The sequence below is a fragment of the Leptodactylus fuscus genome, chromosome 5 (assembly GCF_031893055.1).
Source record: "Leptodactylus fuscus isolate aLepFus1 chromosome 5, aLepFus1.hap2, whole genome shotgun sequence".
Lineage (NCBI taxonomy): Eukaryota > Metazoa > Chordata > Amphibia > Anura > Leptodactylidae > Leptodactylus > Leptodactylus fuscus.
The window spans coordinates 106,231,747-106,251,036 of record NC_134269.1 but is presented as its reverse complement, the minus strand read 5'-3'; the positions used below and the strand labels follow the sequence as shown (position 1 = coordinate 106,251,036).

The 19,290-nt window shown below is 41.9% G+C and overlaps 1 protein-coding gene across 3 annotated transcripts in view; it reads left to right on the top strand.

Moving 5' to 3' along the window:
* Positions 1-19,290, top strand: part of SFMBT2 (Scm like with four mbt domains 2) — a 148,940-nt gene that overhangs the window by 111,599 nt on the left and 18,051 nt on the right. For all 3 annotated transcript variants that reach the window (XM_075273943.1, XM_075273944.1, XM_075273942.1), the window contains 3 exons: positions 5,455-5,497; positions 13,074-13,150; positions 15,124-15,263. In XM_075273943.1, coding sequence (XP_075130044.1) covers positions 5,455-5,497; positions 13,074-13,150; positions 15,124-15,263 — 260 coding nt within the window. The remainder of the gene's footprint in view (positions 1-5,454; positions 5,498-13,073; positions 13,151-15,123; positions 15,264-19,290) is intronic.

Here is a 19,290-nt window from a genome sequence, read left to right as displayed (position 1 = left end):
GGCTCCCTCTTATGAGGTAGTCAGGAAACGCGTCGGCAGAAAAAACAGTGCTTTGTGAATAGGGTGATTAATAGGAAAAATTTGGGACTGGCTTTGTTAGGATGGGAACAACTAACCGGGGATTAGGGAATATAGAGGGTCAAACTACACCTCTTCCCACTAACCCAAATCTTGGAGTCTATCACATTTTCCTTCACACAAAAATCACTGGTGAGAATGTTGTGTTTTTACCTAGCACACCAATATTTTTCTTTTTGTGTTCTGATTTATGTTTTTTTTTTTTTTTGGGGGGGGGACCACTATTATTTTTAATAGTAATATTAAAAGCTAAGTTTTATATACAGATTATTTGCTGATTATTTGCTGATTATTATTGGGGAACTCATAAAATTTGCAGATGATACGAAGATAGGAGGAATAGCCAACACTAGAGAGGAGAGAGAGTGTATTCAAAAGGACTTAGACACACTGGAACAATGGGCTGAGGCGAACAAAATGGTATTTAACAGGGACAAATGCAAAGTTCTACATCTGGGTAACAGACATGTAAAAAACATATATAGTATGGGAGGAATAGAACTTAGTGATAGCATAGGGGAAAAGGACTTGGGCATAATAGTAGATCATAAATTCATCATGAGCCAACAGTGCGGTGCTGCTGCAAAAAAGGCTAATAAAATTCTGGGATGTATTAAGACAAGCATTGAATCTAGATCAAGAGAGGTCATTATTCCGCTGTACTCTTCCCTGGTCAGACCACACCTGGAATACTGTGTACAGTTCTGGGCGCCTCAATTCAAGAAAGACATTGATATATTGGAGCAAGTCCAGAGAAGAGCAACCAAAATGGTGGAAGGTCTGCAAACCATGTCCTATGAGGAGCGGCTAAAAGAACTGGGATTGTTTAGTTTGCAGAAGAGAAGGCTGAGGGGAGATTTAATAGCAGTCTACAAATATCTGAAAGGTAGTTACAGTGCAGAGGGATCTACCCTATTCTCATTAGCACAAGGAAGTACAAGAAGCAATGGGATGAAACTAAAGGGAAAGAGATACAGATTAGACATTAGGAAAAACTTTCTGACAGTGAGGGTAGTGAGAGAGTGGAATAGGCTGCCACGGGAGGTGGTGGGCGCTCCATCAATGGAAATCTTCAAGCGGAATCTGGATAAACATATAGCTGGGATGATTTAGGAAAACCTGCACTCGCAGGGGGTTGGACCCGATGGCCCTTGAGGTCCCTTCCAACTCTACCAAAAAGTAAAAAGTAAAAGTAAAGTTATATTGTACACCTAGATTGTATATACGATATTTACAATAATATATAATGAACATTTTCCAAAAGGCATCCTCTCTGAGAAGACCACTTCCTTATCCACGACAAATTTTCTAGAGTTTCAGTTCCCCAGTATATTTGCATACTGAATATCTTTCTTAAGAAGACCATCCCCTAGAAAATCACTTCTCAGTTCAATCTTGGGTGGTCACCTGAAAGAGGATTTAGTGTATATGCTTTGAAAGTATCCCAACAATCCTGAATAATCCAGGCTGATATAAGTAATATAATATATATTTTATTACTGTATAAAATAGTCAGGACTGATTTGTTGTTCTTCTTTATTGGACTCATCACTAAAAATCAGAATATCGTGACAGATTCCACATTTATGGAGTTACTGAAAAACACCATTTCATAAAGAATAATTCAGAAATCAATTTTCCATAGTTAAGTACATTCTTAATAGTAGTTTCACGGATGAGTTCCCTCCTCAGCTCAGATTAATGACATTACAGTAGCACAGACACGATGCTAAGAATCACTGGTGTAGCACAGGAATGAAGGCTGCAAGTAAGGTGAGCTGTGACATATACTGCTTATAGGAGTGATATAGTTTATCCTGTACTGTGGATTATAAAGGGATTAAATATCACCAGGAAACTGGATAATGTATAACATGAAGATTACCTTATACAATGGTAACTCAGGTTTTACTGAAATGTTTACAAAAGGTGAGCGGTAAAAGTCAGGACAGTCAGTAATGGTTAGCACAAACTGTTTGCACCATGTGTACTGCAGAATCAACCTTCTCCTCTTGTCTCAGGATGCATTCACATTAGTCTGAATTTGTACCTGTAAGTTTTTATACGAGTAGGAAATGGGCAGTTGTTGTATTTGCTGCATCAGCTCTCAAATGTGTCATCAATTGAATGCAAAAGCATAGGGACAAGCTTTATGTTATGTGATAGTTCATTGGAGTGTGTGCAGTTGGACAACAAGTGCATCATATGTCCTTTCCTCTCCCCACCTATAAGGGTAAATTCACACTGAGTTTTTTGGTCAGGGTTTTGAGGCCATATCTGCCTCAAAAGCCTGACCAAAAAGACAGCTCCCATTGAAATTAATGGGAGCCACTCAGGTCTTTTTTACGGGAGCTGTTTCTTCCGGCTCCCGGAAAAAAAGAAGCAAGATGTTCATTCTTCAGGCCGAGTCGCCATGCGATTGGGCCTGAAGAAACTCCCTCTTCTGGACTAGGCCCATTCATTGGGCCTAATCCGGAGCAGAGTGTGTGGCTGGATGCCAGTTCAGTGCATCGGCTTTCAGTCATGGTTACCCAGTTTTTGGATCGGAATCTGAGACTGCCTCCGCCTCTGGTTCCGATACAAAAAACCTTGTGTCAACTTACCCTAAATCTGCAGGTTCAAAAATCATAAACGTGGCCGTTGCTCAGGATGTAGAGAATGTAGAATAGCTCATCAGGTACTAAAATCCTGAGTTTTAAGTTCACAAAATGTAGCACACTAAAGCTAGAATTGGGCCACCATCAAAAAAGGAGCTGCTTTCAGACCATCACAATGCCCGAAAGGTGTAGGAAATTGCACTTACGGCAACTGCATGTATCCTTAGAAAAGTATTGGGCTAAGGCCCTATGTTCTTGATCAGAGCATAAGCCAGTGGTAGAAAGCTGAGGCATGGCATTAAAATAATAAAAAAATAATAATAATGAATAATTATTATAATAATATTTACATAGCTACATCATATTAGAGAAAACTTTATATAGCATAATACTGGAACATTACATTGTCACCATTAGAAGACATTGCCTTGATGAACATGAGTACCACTTCCTGGACCTGCTGCAAATACTGATACCATGTGAATGAGGCCTTATTTAGTATTCCTACACAAACACAGAATAGAAATGTAGCTGTAGTTACTAGTTCCAGAGCCTAAGATTCCTGAAGTGTGACTTTTACGTCGGCACAGTGCTTGAAGCTTTCTTTATGCATTTCTCTTGTAATAATTTTGTAATATGTTAATGAATGTGGGTGATAATAACCGTATGACACGCAGTCATTATTTCTACATATAGGTCAGCAGGCAAGCTGTTTGTGAAGTTCCTAGATTAATTAGCATGTATTCGTATGCTTTGTAGTGTGTCATGCTTGCTCTCAGATGGAAATATCATTACTGCATTGTTAACAATTTGGAGAACCCTTTGGGAAGTCATGTCTGTGACACCTGTTACAGTCATCTCTCATCGTGTTTCTTCCCTTTAAATCCTCTTTCTGCGACTAATTGCTGGCCCCTGTAAGGGATGAATCGCTTTCTGTGAGAACTAACAAGAGTTCCACATTCCACACTTTTACCAATGTGTTTTGCACAGGACTTGAAACTGTACACGGATTCAACACCCCAGTATATATGATAATCCTGGTGTTAGATTCCCAGGCTTCACAATACAATGCATAAGCAGTGCAAATGTGCAAAAGCTTTACAAATTGTGTGTATTTCAGATATGACTTTTCTCTGGCTTTTATTACTAAGCCATTAAACATAAGTTAAATGGAGCATTAAGCAGATCTGAAATCTGAATCACATGCTCGGATATAAATTACACAGCACTCTGGCCAATTTAAGCATTTCCAATTACTCCTGTAAGTGGCAGTAATGCACCCAGATTTTCACCATAAACAGACACAGCCTGGCATGACCATATGATCTGAGCAACTGGGAGACTGTCATTTTGGCAGGAGTTCTTGTAGCTGTTATGTAATTAGATACACTGCTCGCTACGTTCATTCAGTGATTCATAGAGAGCAGAACAGATCGCAGGCTATGCAGTGTGTTTAGGTGTATGACTAAGCACGTACTCATGCATTCCTGACCGCCGCACAACACTATTAGGAGAATTCAAAAGCAAATTTCATTATATATAATATTTCTTACTCCCTTAGGTATGAACAGAACTAAAAAATAAACTAAATAAAAGTTTATCGTTAAAAGGTCACCCCCAAATGTATCCCAAATGCATCAAATTAGCAAATATTATATAAGTAACAAGAAGGATATGGCTTCCATCATGAAAGGATTGCTTCTAGTTGTGTTGAGTACTTGGTATCTATGAAATGGCATAATAATAACAAGTGTGCTTGAAAGATGGATGATAAGAATTGAAGAGGCTGCACTTATAGGGAGTATACAGATATCCTATGTGATGCCAGAGACAGGTGTATAATTGCTGTCTTGGGAAAAGACTTGACATACTGTCACTAGTTGCTTTACTGTAGAAACAATAATGTAACAGTGAAACAGGGAGTAGGGAAGACTAGTAGGGAGGACTAGGAGATAAGTAGTGGAAAATGGACACAACCCTTTTTCTGAATTACTGCGTCATATGGCAGGGTTAGACTAGATTGAGGTTGGAGGTTCTGCTGACAGCCATCTCTTAACATTCAGTCCAAAAACCCAGACAAAATTGGTCAACTTGCTGCACTATTTTACCCAGTACAATAACAGACATTGTGAAAACCAGACAAACCTCATTACAGTCGCTGGGGTCTGTCCCCAACTTACTGTCCTCAATTTTAGTGGTTGCCTGTCACATGGCTCCATGTGACTATATGTACTGTGAGTCTAGATATTTATATGTGTGTGTATGTAATGGTATTTGTAGTGTTTGTATTGGTTTGTATGTATCTAGTTTTCATACTTTCCATACACCCTTGTCATATAATAAAGTACGATAGCTGTGTGAATGAAACCTTTTTGGAACTCATGTTATTATTTTGAAATAAATATTTTAATAGGCATAACATCAGCTGGAGCAAAGGACAAAAGCTCCTATATGATAAAAAGACAAAATGTACAATGCAGTTAATCACTGTAAAAAAAAAAAATTGGAGCTATTGCCAGAGACAGAAAGCTTGGAGTACCGCCACAGGCTTACAAGGTACCAGTGGGACAACCATGACCTATACTGCTTAGAATGAGTGAATTCTGGCATTGGCCTTGCACCTGAATATGGATTTGGGTTGTTTGCACAAACAACTTGACATAATTATTGTTTCTTTGCTGCTGTCTGATTTACAGACATATTTAGGGAGGATTGTTAGTGATGATATTGATCTTACAATTGTGGGGTTTTAAAGTCTTGTATTCATTTTGTTTTCTAGTGAAAAAGAAAAGAAAGATCGCTGTTGTCCAACCAGAAAAACAGTAAGTAAGAAATAGCAAACAGATTTAGAGATTTAGAGAGGGAATTCACACAACGGGGGAGGCCCAAAGACTATTATACCAGTAAATGCTGTAGTAACTGGATTATTCCACTGTTTATGATGCTTAATCCATAGTACTGTCCCTGTGCAGTTGTTCTTCCAAGTGATTATCATTCTGAAATTAGGGTCAGCAATTTTCATCTTTAATATATAAGGCATTCCTAACATGTCTTAGCACATAGCATTCCTTTTACATATGTATGCAGGTTATGATTAAACTGGTTTGCCTACAACAGCAACCTTCACCCTAGCCACAACAGGATGGCTAGTTACAGGTATAAATCTGACCACATAGAGTCAGGGGTGAACCTAGGGTTTGTGCCGCCTGAGGCGGATGTCAGAAAGCCCCCCCCCCCCCCCGAGGGCCGAGTGGAGGGGGCAGGGCTGAGCGGAGCGAGCGTTCTTAGCAGGCAGGGAGAGGACCTGCTCTCTGCTAAGCGTGAGGGGCGGCCGCTGGAGCAGCGCTGCGTCCACAGGGCCACCCCAATCCACCACTCGCTTCCCGTGCCGGGCTGCCGAGACAGTGACGCTAAGCCAGTCCAGGACAGCTTGTCCTGGACTGGCTTAGGTCAGCAAAAATGCCGCCCTCCCCCGGGGCCCCGGCATAGCGCCGCCTGAAGCGGTCGCTTCAGGTCGCCTCATGGGAGGTGCGGCGCTGCATAGAGTCCACTGATCACAAGAATGGGACTGTCTTGCTCCAACATCTCAACTGAAAGACAGGAGTGCCGCTGCTTGATTCTTTACTATAGAACTGCCAGAGATCGGCTCGGCTATTTCTGATAGTCCCATAGATATGAATGGAGTTTAAATCTTAACTTTGATATCCTTTGGTATTGAAAAAATGTATCCTTATGTAAAGCAGCATAGGGAAATACTGAACATCGAATATACTGGCAGATATATTAATGATGTTGATGTCTTTTCTAAACTATAAAAAAACTTCTAAACTAATCTAAATGAATAATTCCTTAATTAACAGAATAGTTAACTTAGAAATAAATTGTACAAGTAGACAGAAGTTAAAGTTGTACTAAGGATTTTATTCCTGATTTTTTTTCATACTTGACTAAAGGATGGTGCTTAGTATTCTTTTTATCCTATTGTATGGTGGGTTAGAGAGGTTGTCTTACAGCTAGTCACAGATTAACGGGAGAAGGGGAGAAAAGGGTGAGATTCTAGACCACAGGAGAAATAAGGGGGATACTGCTGTTTTCTTTGCTTAATGTCCCTTTAAATGGTGGCTAAAATTAGCAGTTTTGCTTTGCAGTACTAAGGCCACCATTACAAATCTGACAAGGTTGATAGTAGAGATGAGCGAACACTAAAATGTTCGAGGTTCGAAATTCGATTCGAACAGCCGCTCACTGTTCGAGTGTTCGAATGGGTTTCGAACCCCATTATAGTCTATGGGGAACATAAACTCGTTAAGGGGGAAACCCAAATTCGTGTCTGGAGGGTCACCAAGTCCACTATGACACCCCAGGAAATGATACCAACACCCTGGAATGACACTGGGACAGCAGGGGAAGCATGTCTGGGGGCATAAAAGTCACTTTATTTCATGGAAATCCCTGTCAGTTTGCGATTTTCGCAAGCTAACTTTTCCCCATAGAAATGCATTGGCCAGTGCTGATTGGCCAGAGTACGGAACTCGACCAATCAGCGCTGGCTCTGCTGGAGGAGGCGGAGTCTAAGATAGCTCCACACCAGTCTCCATTCAGGTCCGACCTTAGACTCCGCCTCCTCCGGCAGAGCCAGCGCTGATTGGCCGAAGGCTGGCCAATGCATTCCTATGCGAATGCAGACTTAGCAGTGCTGAGTCAGTTTTGCTCAACTACACATCTGATGCACACTCGGCACTGCTACATCAGATGTAGCAATCTGATGTAGCAGAGCCGAGGGTGCACTAGAACCCCTGTGCAAACTCAGTTCACGCTAATAGAATGCATTGGCCAGCGCTGATTGGCCAATGCATTCTATTAGCCCGATGAAGTAGAGCTGAATGTGTGTGCTAAGCACACACATTCAGCACTGCTTCATCAAGCCAATACAATGCATTAGCCAGTGCTGATTGGCCAGAGTACGGAATTCGGCCAATCAGCGCTGGCCAATGCATTCTATTAGCCCGATGAAGTAGAGCTGAATGTGTGTGCTAAGCACACACATTCAGCTCTACTTCATCGGGCTAATAGAATGCATTGGCCAGCGCTGATTGGCCAGAGTACGGAACTCGACCAATCAGCGCTGGCTCTGCTGGAGGAGGCGGAGTCTAAGGTCGGACCTGAATGGAGACTGGTGTGGAGCGATCTTAGACTCCGCCTCCTCCAGCAGAGCCAGCGCTGATTGGCCGAATTCCGTACTCTGGCCAATCAGCACTGGCTAATGCATTGTATTGGCGTGATGAAGCAGTGCTGAATGTGTGTGCTTAGCACACACATTCAGCTCTACTTCATCGGGCTAATAGAATGCATTGGCCAGCGCTGATTGGCCGAATTCCGTACTCTGGCCAATCAGTGCTGGCCAATGCATTCTATTAGCTTGATGAAGCAGAGTGTGCACAAGGGTTCAAGCGCACCCTCGGCTCTGATGTAGGAGAGCCGAGGGTGCACTTGAACCCTTGTGCACCCTCAGCTCTGCTACATCAGAGCCGAGGGTGCGCTTGAACCCTTGTGCACACTCTGCTTCATCAAGCTAATAGAATGCATTGGCCAGCGCTGATTGGCCAATGTATTCTATTAGCCTGATGAAGTAGAGCTGAATGTGTGTGCTAAGCACACACATTCAGCTCTACTTCATCGGGCTAATAGAATGCATTGGCCAGCGCTGATTGGCCAGAGTACGGAACTCGACCAATCAGCGCTGGCTCTGCTGGAGGAGGCGGAGTCTAAGATCGCTCCACACCAGTCTCCATTCAGGTCCGACCTTAGACTCCGCCTCCTCCAGCAGAGCCAGCGCTGATTGGCCGAATTCCGTACTCTGGCCAATCAGCACTGGCTAATGCATTGTATTGGCTTGATGAAGCAGTGCTGAATGTGTGTGCTTAGCACACACATTCAGCTCTACTTCATCGGGCTAATAGAATGCATTGGCCAATCAGCGCTGGCCAATGCATTCTATTAGCGTGAACTGAGTTTGCACAGGGGTTCTAGTGCACCCTCGGCTCTGCTACATCAGATTGCTACATCTGATGTAGCAGTGCCGAGTGTGCATCAGATGTGTAGTTGAGCAAAACTGACTCAGCACTGCTAAGTATGCATTCGCATAGGAATGCATTGGCCAGCCTTCGGCCAATCAGCGCTGGCTCTGCCGGAGGAGGCGGAGTCTAAGGTCGGACCTGAATGGAGACTGGTGTGGAGCGACCTTAGACTCCGCCTCCTCCAGCAGAGCCAGCGCTGATTGGCCGAATTCCGTACTCTGGCCAATCAGCACTGGCTAATGCATTGTATTGGCTTGATGAAGCAGTGCTGAATGTGTGTGCTTAGCACACACATTCAGCTCTACTTCATCGGGCTAATAGAATGCATTGGCCAATCAGCGCTGGCCAATGCATTCTATTAGCGTGAACTGAGTTTGCACAGGGGTTCTAGTGCACCCTCGGCTCTGCTACATCAGATTGCTACATCTGATGTAGCAGTGCCGAGTGTGCATCAGATGTGTAGTTGAGCAAAACTGACTCAGCACTGCTAAGTCTCTGCATTCGCATAGGAATGCATTGGCCAGCCTTCGGCCAATCAGCGCTGGCTCTGCCGGAGGAGGCGGAGTCTAAGGTCGGACCTGAATGGAGACTGGTGTGGAGCGATCTTAGACTCCGCCTCCTCCAGCAGAGCCAGCGCTGATTGGTCGAGTTCCGTACTCTGGCCAATCAGCGCTGGCCAATGCATTCTATTAGCCCGATGAAGTAGAGCTGAATGTGTGTGCTTAGCACACACATTCAGCTCTACTTCATCAGGCTAATAGAATACATTGGCCAATCAGCGCTGGCCAATGCATTCTATTAGCTTGATGAAGCAGAGTGTGCACAAGGGTTCAAGCGCACCCTCGGCTCTGATGTAGCAGAGCTGAGGGTGCACAAGGGTTCAAGTGCACCCTCGGCTCTCCTACATCAGAGCCGAGGGTGCGCTTGAACCCTTGTGCAGCCTCGGCTCTGCTACATCAGAGCCGAGGGTGCGCTTGAACCCTTGTGCACACTCTGCTTCATCAAGCTAATAGAATGCATTGGCCAGCACTGATTGGCCAGAGTACGGAATTCGGCCAATCAGCGCTGGCCAATGCATCCCTATGGGAAAAAGTTTATCTCACAAAAATCACAATTACACACCCGATAGAGCCCCAAAAAGTTATTTTTAATAACATTCCCCCCTAAATAAAGGTTATCCCTAGCTATCCCTGCCTGTACAGCTATCCCTGTCTCATAGTCACAAAGTTCACATTCTCATATGACCCGGATTTGAAATCCACTATTCGTCTAAAATGGAGGTCACCTGATTTCGGCAGCCAATGACTTTTTCCAATTTTTTTCAATGCCCCCAGTGTCGTAGTTCCTGTCCCACCTCCCCTGCGCTGTTATTGGTGCAAAAAAGGCGCCAGGGAAGGTGGGAGGGGAATCGAATTTTGGCGCACTTTACCACGTGGTGTTCGATTCGATTCGAACATGGCGAACACCCTGATATCCGATCGAACATGTGTTCGATAGAACACTGTTCGCTCATCTCTAGTTGATAGGTCTTTCTTGTGGTGTCTTCTAGTAATTCTCCTGTGCTCTGTGACTTCAAAATATTCTTCCCCTATACTAAACCCTCTCCTAACTTCTAATTTACTTATGTCATGTGACTACCCCAGGGACACTTTCTGATAATCTGGTGATGTTCAGTTTCATTGCTTCCAAAATGCAAGGTCACTAATACTCTCCCCCCATCAACATGTCTTCCTTTGTCCAGGTTGGCTCCTCCTCTCCTCCTCTCTTGAAGTGCCTGTGCAGTCTGGAGGTGACTGCAAGGCATGCGCATTAGAGATGGCAATCCATCTTTACCATGCTTGACTCACAGTTACTTTCAGTCTGTGTGCAGCGTCTCCAGCCTGCGCACAGTGAAGAGGAAAGGAGGATCTGTCTCCCACATCGGAATCTAGATCCCACATAGATAGGTGTGATACTATGGGATGGGGATGGGGGGTGGGCTTAGTTAGTTGGGAAGGATAGCTTAGCGTAGCTTAGCTAGGGAGACAGGGAGGGGGGTGTAACACAGTGAGGGGGGGAGCAGTGACAGGAAGGTAGTGTGAAAGGTACACAGGAAGTTGCATAGTAGGAAGCTAACACATTGTAAACAAATGCAGAAGATACCACAGACACCTAGAAATAACTCAAAACACTGCTAAAAGTATATGGGTGCACTTTAAACTCATTAATAGCACTAACAGAACTTTTTAAAAAAAAAAAAAAAAAAGAAGAAAAGAAAAAAAAAATTACCTGTAAAACCTCTTTACGATAAAGTGAAAGATAAAGTGTTAGCCTCTTTGGGAACAGAGACTAATGTTACTGATTATATGTTATGTACAAAGATACAGAAATTCTTGTCATTCTGTAATTTTTTTTTAACCTTCAGACAAAAAGACATCCCAATCTTAAGTTATTTTAGCTTTTCCTGATATTGTCACAATTGACAGTATGAGCAAATGATAAGTGGCGAGTAAAAACCTTGTTGCCGAGTGTAATGTCAGTGAACGAGCACTAGGGTTGATTAATGGAGGCTTTGTTTTCTGCTTTTGTTTCTGCCAGGATGTGGGATTTTTAGCTTTCTGTTCACTAAGGGCTCTCTAGGTAGTTTCAAACACAATAAAATTTCTAACAGTGAAGATTAACATCTTTAAACGCGTGTAACTCCTCATTCTGTGAAATTCGACTTCACTAAAGCAAGTGCTTCAGTATCCAGGAACGACAGTTTACAAAACAGACATTGTATAGTGTATTACCGTTTACATCTCTAGTGCCTTTTTCATTAGTCTTGACATTAACATAAGGAATCCCATAAAACAGATTTCCGTCCATTACATGCAACATTAAAAAGCAAATATAACTTTTCAGGATGGAATTAGTGTTGTGTTGCTGATTTTAATGCTGTTTTTATTGATGCCGTAAAGCTAAAAAATTGAATTGAACGTGGCTGAGGTCCATGGAGATGATTCTCTGGCAATAATGACTTTTATTCAGTCAACTTGGCATAGTATTGGTATCAGACAAGCCATAAAAGCTGGTTTACTAAATGCGTCATTACGGTGTGAATTTAGTGTTATGTCCCTCCGATTACACAGAGGTTTTGTACAGCAGGTACTTCGGTGCGCTTTGTACTTAGACAAGCCCTGCACAGTTTTTACAGCGTTGTGATTGTAATTATTGTAATTAAATTCTACTGTGTCTTCTTAAAATTGGCTGTACCCGAGTAAGAGCCAGAACTACATGAACGTATCTGTAGAATCCTGGCACACGGGACCCCGAGACTTAAATACCTTCTGTTTATATGCTTTATCTGTGGCACAGAGCCCACTAGTTCAGTGTTACAGTTACACTTTTCATTAGAAAGTACACTATGTAGAAAGGTTTCCACAGAAGGGAAATTGCACATGAATACAGTGAACCATGCTATACAGCAGCTTGCAAAAGTATTCATACCCCCTGAACAGTGAGTAAATGCCTAACCCACTGGACATTATGTCTAACAATTACTGATGGATTGCTAGGGCACCTTCACGCACTGCAGATTTTCTTGCAGAAATTTCTGTGACTGAAAATCATTTCTGTTCATCTGAAGTCAAACATATAGTCACAAATATCGGCAACAAAATCTGGGGCAAGTAAAGTCACCTTTAGGAGATATAAGATGGGTGCTCTATGCTAAGATATTAGAAATCAAGGAGCCCATAACGGTTTTTGTACAAGGGCCCTCAGCACTCTGTCTCTTGATGCAGTGAACTGATTTATTTAGTAAGAGCAGATATAAAACCTTACATGACCTACAGTGAGACTTACTTGATGGACAGAGTCTAAGACAATGGACATTTTGTGTCAGGCAGAAACTGATAAACCCAGATTACTGCAGCAAATGATAGCAAATAGGGTTGGCACATCATTCTTCAGTGGTGCACCACCACTCCATGCTCTCCTCTTTCCAGGATTACTATTGTGTTGCATCTTTGGTGGCGGCACCATGTCGCAACATAAATTTTATCCATGTGTGCGCCGCGTGCAACATCACCATGCTGGATCTGCCTATTGGCTCCAAATCTTTTCATGATGACCTATCAGTGATCATCTATCCACAGTTTTCTGGCACATGCAGGCTTTGCTATTTAAATAATAGGATTGGATATGCACTTCCCCGTTACCACTGCTATACTCCACTGGATTGGTCATCAGCATGAAAAATCTATTTGGATCAGACAACCCCTTTATAGTAAAATTATATAAGAAATAACTTACTAATATTAAAAAATATCAATAATCTAAGTAATGTTTTGTTTACCAGGTTACCATCCTCAGTGCCTGTGGAGAAAATACCTCATGATCCTTGTCCGTTCCCCCAGAGTGACAGCTGTTCAACAGGTACATTATGCTTCTTCTTTCTACACACCTTACTTATTTTCTGATGTTGACAGGTATTGATTCCTTCAACCACAGCAGTGCACAAACAGCCGGATTTCATTATGCTATTACTTCCATATGCTTTATCTGTCTCTTCATTTGTTTGGTAGAAATTTATTGGTTCTAGTTTTTTATATTGCTGCATTTCCGCTGCAGATTTTTTTCTGCAATGTGTGGATGGGACTAGCCAGAATTCCATCCACTAATGTACAATGCAGCATTTTTTTGCGGCAGCATTTCCTTTATTATCCTGATCTGCGCTGCCGTTCCTTAGAAATATCATCTTTCTTCCTTATGCAAATGAGTTTACTTGCAGCACTGGGGGCGTTCCCCAGGACTCAAACAGCACTGGGGGCATGCCCAGTGCTGCTTGAAAACGCTTCTTCAGCTCCCACCTTCTCTCACACTAAAAATATGCTAGTAAAAATAAGCCAGGTCAGAAAAGTGGCATAAAGTAAGCCTGGTGATAAATCAGCCCCACTGTTCCAACCTAGGCCCATAAACATTTTTTATCTAGTCATGCTTGCCTGTCCACCTATTCTTAAAAAATGACCTCAAACAAGATTATTCATTTAAAATGTTTCTATTTAAGGTCAGAATTTAAGTGCAAAGCCAGAAATGCAAGTCAATTCCTCCACCTCTTATGTACATTGGTTGGGTGGGAACCTGTTCTGACCTGTTTCTGTCCACACAAGTGGAAATTTACTTAAAATATGCCAATACTGTCTTTGAAGCTAAAGCCTCACATAGCAATGTGCTCTAAAAAACACTGTGACAAAAACGCAGTGGAAACGCATCGCATCGCTGAAGTTTTCTCTACAGGATTTCTTCCCTTATTAAACCTATAGGGACAATGTAAGCATTTCTATAGGTATTCAAGATGAAGAGTGATGAGTGGCACTATGGCTTAGTTCCAATTACTGATTCACGTTCTGCGGTAGTACAAGGCATATGCAAGTGGTCACAGAAAAATCCTCTGGGGTGGTGTTGTACATTCCAGCAAAAACAGGTAGAATATCCACAAAACGAAAAAATAAATAAATGGGGGGCATTCACCCACTTGAAGTTATTTCATAAAACTTAGTCCTTTATTGAAGGCATGATGATAAAACAAAGCAGGAGGGAGGAATGACATGCATGGCATGGGCAACAGCCGTTTTGCGCCGGCACAGGCGCTTTCTCAAGCCATGTCATTCCTCCCTCCTGGTTTATTTTATCGTCATGTCTTCAATAAAGGACTAAGTTTTATGAAATAACTTCAAGTGGGTAAGTGCCCCCTGTTTCTTTTTTCTCGTTTTGTGGAGTTTCTACAGCTATAACTGAAATGCTGATGCGTTTCCACAGTGTACTGTATTTGTTTCTGCAATGTGTGGATAGGATGAGCCAGAATCTCATTTACTTTGCTGGTACTGTAAAATGCAGCCTTTTTTGCCATGGCATTTCCACAGTGGGAAAAATGCTGCTTTTCTGCAATGTACACAAGGGCGCATGGTTTTGTTAAGTCATGCCTGGTTATTAATGGCTGGCATGCACAGCTTTCTGCTGCACAATAATGTACTAAAGTAATCTAACCAAGAGATGTTTTAATAAGAGTAAAGGGTCTAACTTTTAGTAAGATGTTCCAAATCCATTACACGGCGTGCTCCATTGTGGTGGATTTGGTGCTGGGCCTAAGTTTACACTGAGTAAATATAATAGTGTAATGAGGCCAAGATGAGTATGTGTCTAGTCTATAGCCAGCATTATTAAAGATGGACCAATGTATTCAATTGAAAAGATCTTGACAATTGTAAAGAGTTGAAATACACATTCCATAGCTTTTAGACCAGAGCATAACTTTATTATTTATTATAGTTACATAAATCCAGAAAACTTCTTTATGCTTAAGTAATGCAAAATTGTAAAGCAAGTTTTATATTTTTCTTTGCGCCTAGGAACAACCAATGGAAAATATTGCTGTCCTCAGCTGTTTATCAATCATCGCTGCTTTTCAGGACCATACTTAAATAAAGGCAGGATAGCAGAACTACCTCAATCTGTGGGCCCTGGGAAATGTGTGCTGGTTCTTAAAGAGGTATGTTCTCCTTCTTTATATAAAAGAAATAAAAAATCTTGATCAGGGATTTTTTTAGCCTGGAATGGGTTTTGACAATTGGGGGTACCTATCATCTGTCTCTGATGCTAGAACTATATAGTATATGGAGCCAAAAGAAGAATTCTCCTTCTCTGTCAGTGCAGTGGCCATATTGGAGTGCTACAACTTAGTTTCCATTAGGGTTGAGCGATCGGGATCGGAATTCCAATCCTGATCTTTTCCGGCGGGATCGAGGTCGGAGGTTATTTCCCACAATGCTTGGTTACTGGCCAATCATTATGGGAAAAGCTATAGTATCAGATGAGCGAGTACTATTCAAAACTCCCATTTCAAACTGCACGCACCCATTGGAATGAATGGAAGCGGCCGGCATGCACTGGGTTAAGCGACCAGATGCCGGCAAAGGCTGCGTCCATTCATTCCTATGGATTTACCGCAGCCTGCCACTCTTCTGCTTCGTCCCTGTTTTACCATATACTCAGCTCTGCTACATCTCAGATGTCCAGTATATGACACAGCAGGGAGGAAACAGAAGCGTAGATAGTATCTATCTACTCGCAAACTTCGCTCAACTTACCTGCACAGAAGTGCTGCCGCTGCCGCTACCCAAATCTTCTCGCTCCTCTTCTTTCTCATTGACATGCCTTCAGAGCGCCCTGTGCGCCCCTGCCTCCCTAGACTAGTGTTAGAGATGCTGGGAGAAGGCGGGGCTTGTGGTTTAGTAGAGTGTGGGCGGGTACTGGGAGGGGAGACATGAGTGATGCACTCACTTCTCCCCACTCACACTCTCCTAAGCCACAACAAGCCCCACCTACCCCCATCATCTCTAACACTAGCCTACGGAGGTGGGGGCACACACGGTGCTCTGAAGGCATGTCAATGAGAGAGGACTGGACCGAGAACAGGGAGCGGCAGCAGCAGCGGATCTGTGCAGGTAATCGGACACCAGGGGAGCTAAGTAGCCAGATGATTTTTTTTAAAAATTACTGCACATCGTGGAGTCCAAAAATGTAAATAATTTTTCAATTCCATGCTGTGTAGTGAATAGGATCATTTTTAAAATCCAATCTTCGATTATTAAAAAAAAATCCCTTTGACATGCATTGGGATCCGAATTGAGATCGGGATCGGGTTCGAATGGAAAATGATCGGAAATCGGATTTTAAAAAACGATCCTGAAATTTCAAGATTGGCTCAACCCTAGTTTCCATTCATTTGAATAGAAGTTGATCTGCAGCACCATGCCTTCATAGGTGGTTTTAATCCCTGGGATTTCCCATAATTATCTTCTATCTGTTATGTGCATTTTATGTAGAAAAGGAGCAGGGACTTTAATAATATGTGTGACCCTATGGAAGGAAATGTAAGAGAGATAATATGATCTTTATATACTATTTAGATAAAGATTATACAGCAAGAATTCTGCCTTTGTTTTTCTAATATGTTAGTCTTATAATCACTAGCCTGGTGAATGAATACACCTTACTAAAGAATGGTATGACCTCAATACGAAATGATCTATGATAAATACATACACGCTTTTGAAAGTTAATACTTCCATATGATATGAGGAACCAGTATTTGTGGTGTCGGCCCTATTCCTATTTTTAATGTAGAATGTACAATGTGTAATAATACATCTGACTATATCCTACATCAATATTTCTTTACTCATTTCTTGGGGCTGTTCATTATGTCTTAGTCCTTATTCTCTTCTATTTTTCTTTTGTGCGTGCCTTTTGTTATTTTACCATTATAGTAATGCTTCATATAGACAAAGGCTTCCAGTGTGAGTCATTTATAGTTTTATAAATAATATTTTAGCACTTGAATCTTAGTCTTCACATTTCACACTTTGCTCATGAGACTTTTTTTATGGTCAGGCTTGAATCCCTGGATTTAGGAAAATGTACAGGCAGAAATGAAAACTGCTACTCATTTTTTTTTTTACTGTGCTATGTTCCATGTGGAATCTTTTGATATTACAAGTATTGTTTATGCTTTTTGGTGTGAGATTATTCTAGAATTATTTTTACAACTAAATATGATTTTGATAATTATGTTACAGTTACATACATATTTTTATGGTCGAATATTGTAAAAATAGAACAATTTGTATATAGGGGTGTTTAATGAAAAGCAAATGTCATGGCAATGCAATGGAATTTGGCCTCAATATTTTACAATTTGATCTTAAACTTTTTGTGGGATTAGCCAAAGTTCAACTCTGCAAATAATTATGTAGCTCTCGTATCAAAAACTGGGTGCGTACACTGGCTTTAAGAAAGTTAGTACCAATACTCTGAGTAGCCAAGCTCCAAAAATGTAGATTAAAGTACTGGAATAAGGTTTATTCTGATTTTGAAAGGTTGTACAATCTCTTAACTCGTAACTTAATTCTGAAGAGGTACATATGCCAGTATATTTAAAGGGAGCCCACCACTGTCCCGAATCATATTCTGCTTCCACAACTACACACATTAAAGTGATAAAATTCTACCTTTCTTATGTTTGTCACTTTTGTAGATTTGGCGAAAAACAGCTTTGGGCTAAGGCCCCACAGGCCATATCCGCAGTACTAAAGCGTTGCGGGAAGAACCGCTGTGTGAACGCATTGCGGTTCTTTCCGCAGCGCTTTTAAGAGAAAGTTCACAGAGTTTTCCTCTGTGGACTTTCTCTTAACATTATATCTATGGGAAAGCCGCCGGCGTTTCCGTAGATGTAATTGACATGCTGCGATTTGCAAAGCCGCAACGTTTTTGCAAATTGCAGCGTGTCCGCACTGTGATCTTTTCCACAAAGCAGGGATGGGATTCGCATGAATCCCATCCACTTTGCCTGCACTGTACAATGCCGTGATTTTTCCTGCATTTCTTGATATGCAAATTACTCTTCATGAAGCACCGGAAGCCTTAACACAGCAGTGTTAAGTAGCCGCCTCCGTTTCTCGCTGCCCCCTTCTTTATAGACGATCCCTCCTTCTACACCTCTTTACTGCTTCCAGAGCAGCTAGTCACATACAGCACATGTGCAAGATTTTAATCGCACTGTATGTAACTAACTGTTCTGAAGGATGCAGGAGGAGGGATTGTCTGTAAAGAAAGGGGCGGTGAGAAATGGAGGCGGCTGATGATGCTGTGGTGCTCGGGGAACAGTGATAAGGCTTCCAGTGCTTTCTATGAGAGTGGCAACCATAGTGTCATCATAAGTGACAACTAGTATTTCAACATTGCCATCAACAGTGCCACAATAGCAACGACTGCTATGGTGCTTGTATAATATTTTTTAGCCACAGTGTTGCCTATGCCAGCAATGAAGTATATTAGCCCCAAAGCCGATTGCAATGCTCCAGTTACAGTCAATATGAAAACCACATTGCTCCCATGACAGTGCTATTCTCACCCCACATAACTGTGCCAGTTAGCAGTTAGTATTAGACTTACCTTATTAAGTTCTACTGCCACTCTGTTGCCCTTTTTTGGAAAAATTACAGAGAGGACCAACTAGTAACTGCTGACAGAGGCAAACACCTGATCTGTCAGAGATAGTGATGACTTTTACTTGGACACAGGTACTTGGAATTACATGTATCACCACTCGGGTACCATTATTAAATGGGCTCTGTCATTGAATTTCACAATTTTAGATAAACATATGCCTGAATAGCCTTTAAAAAAAATAGCGGAAATCCAGTGATAGAGCCCCTTTAAGAAGAATTTTACTCCAAAATAAGAAAAATGAGAAATAGGGTTTTTGTGTTGCTCTGTGACATTGAGTTGTTAAAATTATTTTTTAGTGGTCTCCGATCTTTTTCTGTGAACATTGGACAACACCCCTCACTACTACTTACACATTGGTAGCCTCTTGACTTTTCTAATCTCTTGAATGACACATCTGTCTAGAAATACATTTCGCTTTGCATACTAGGCAGATCTGCTATCTAGAAGTCAGCAAAAGATAAGTAAACCCTTCCCCTGGGGAGCTATAATGCCTTCATTAAATGGCA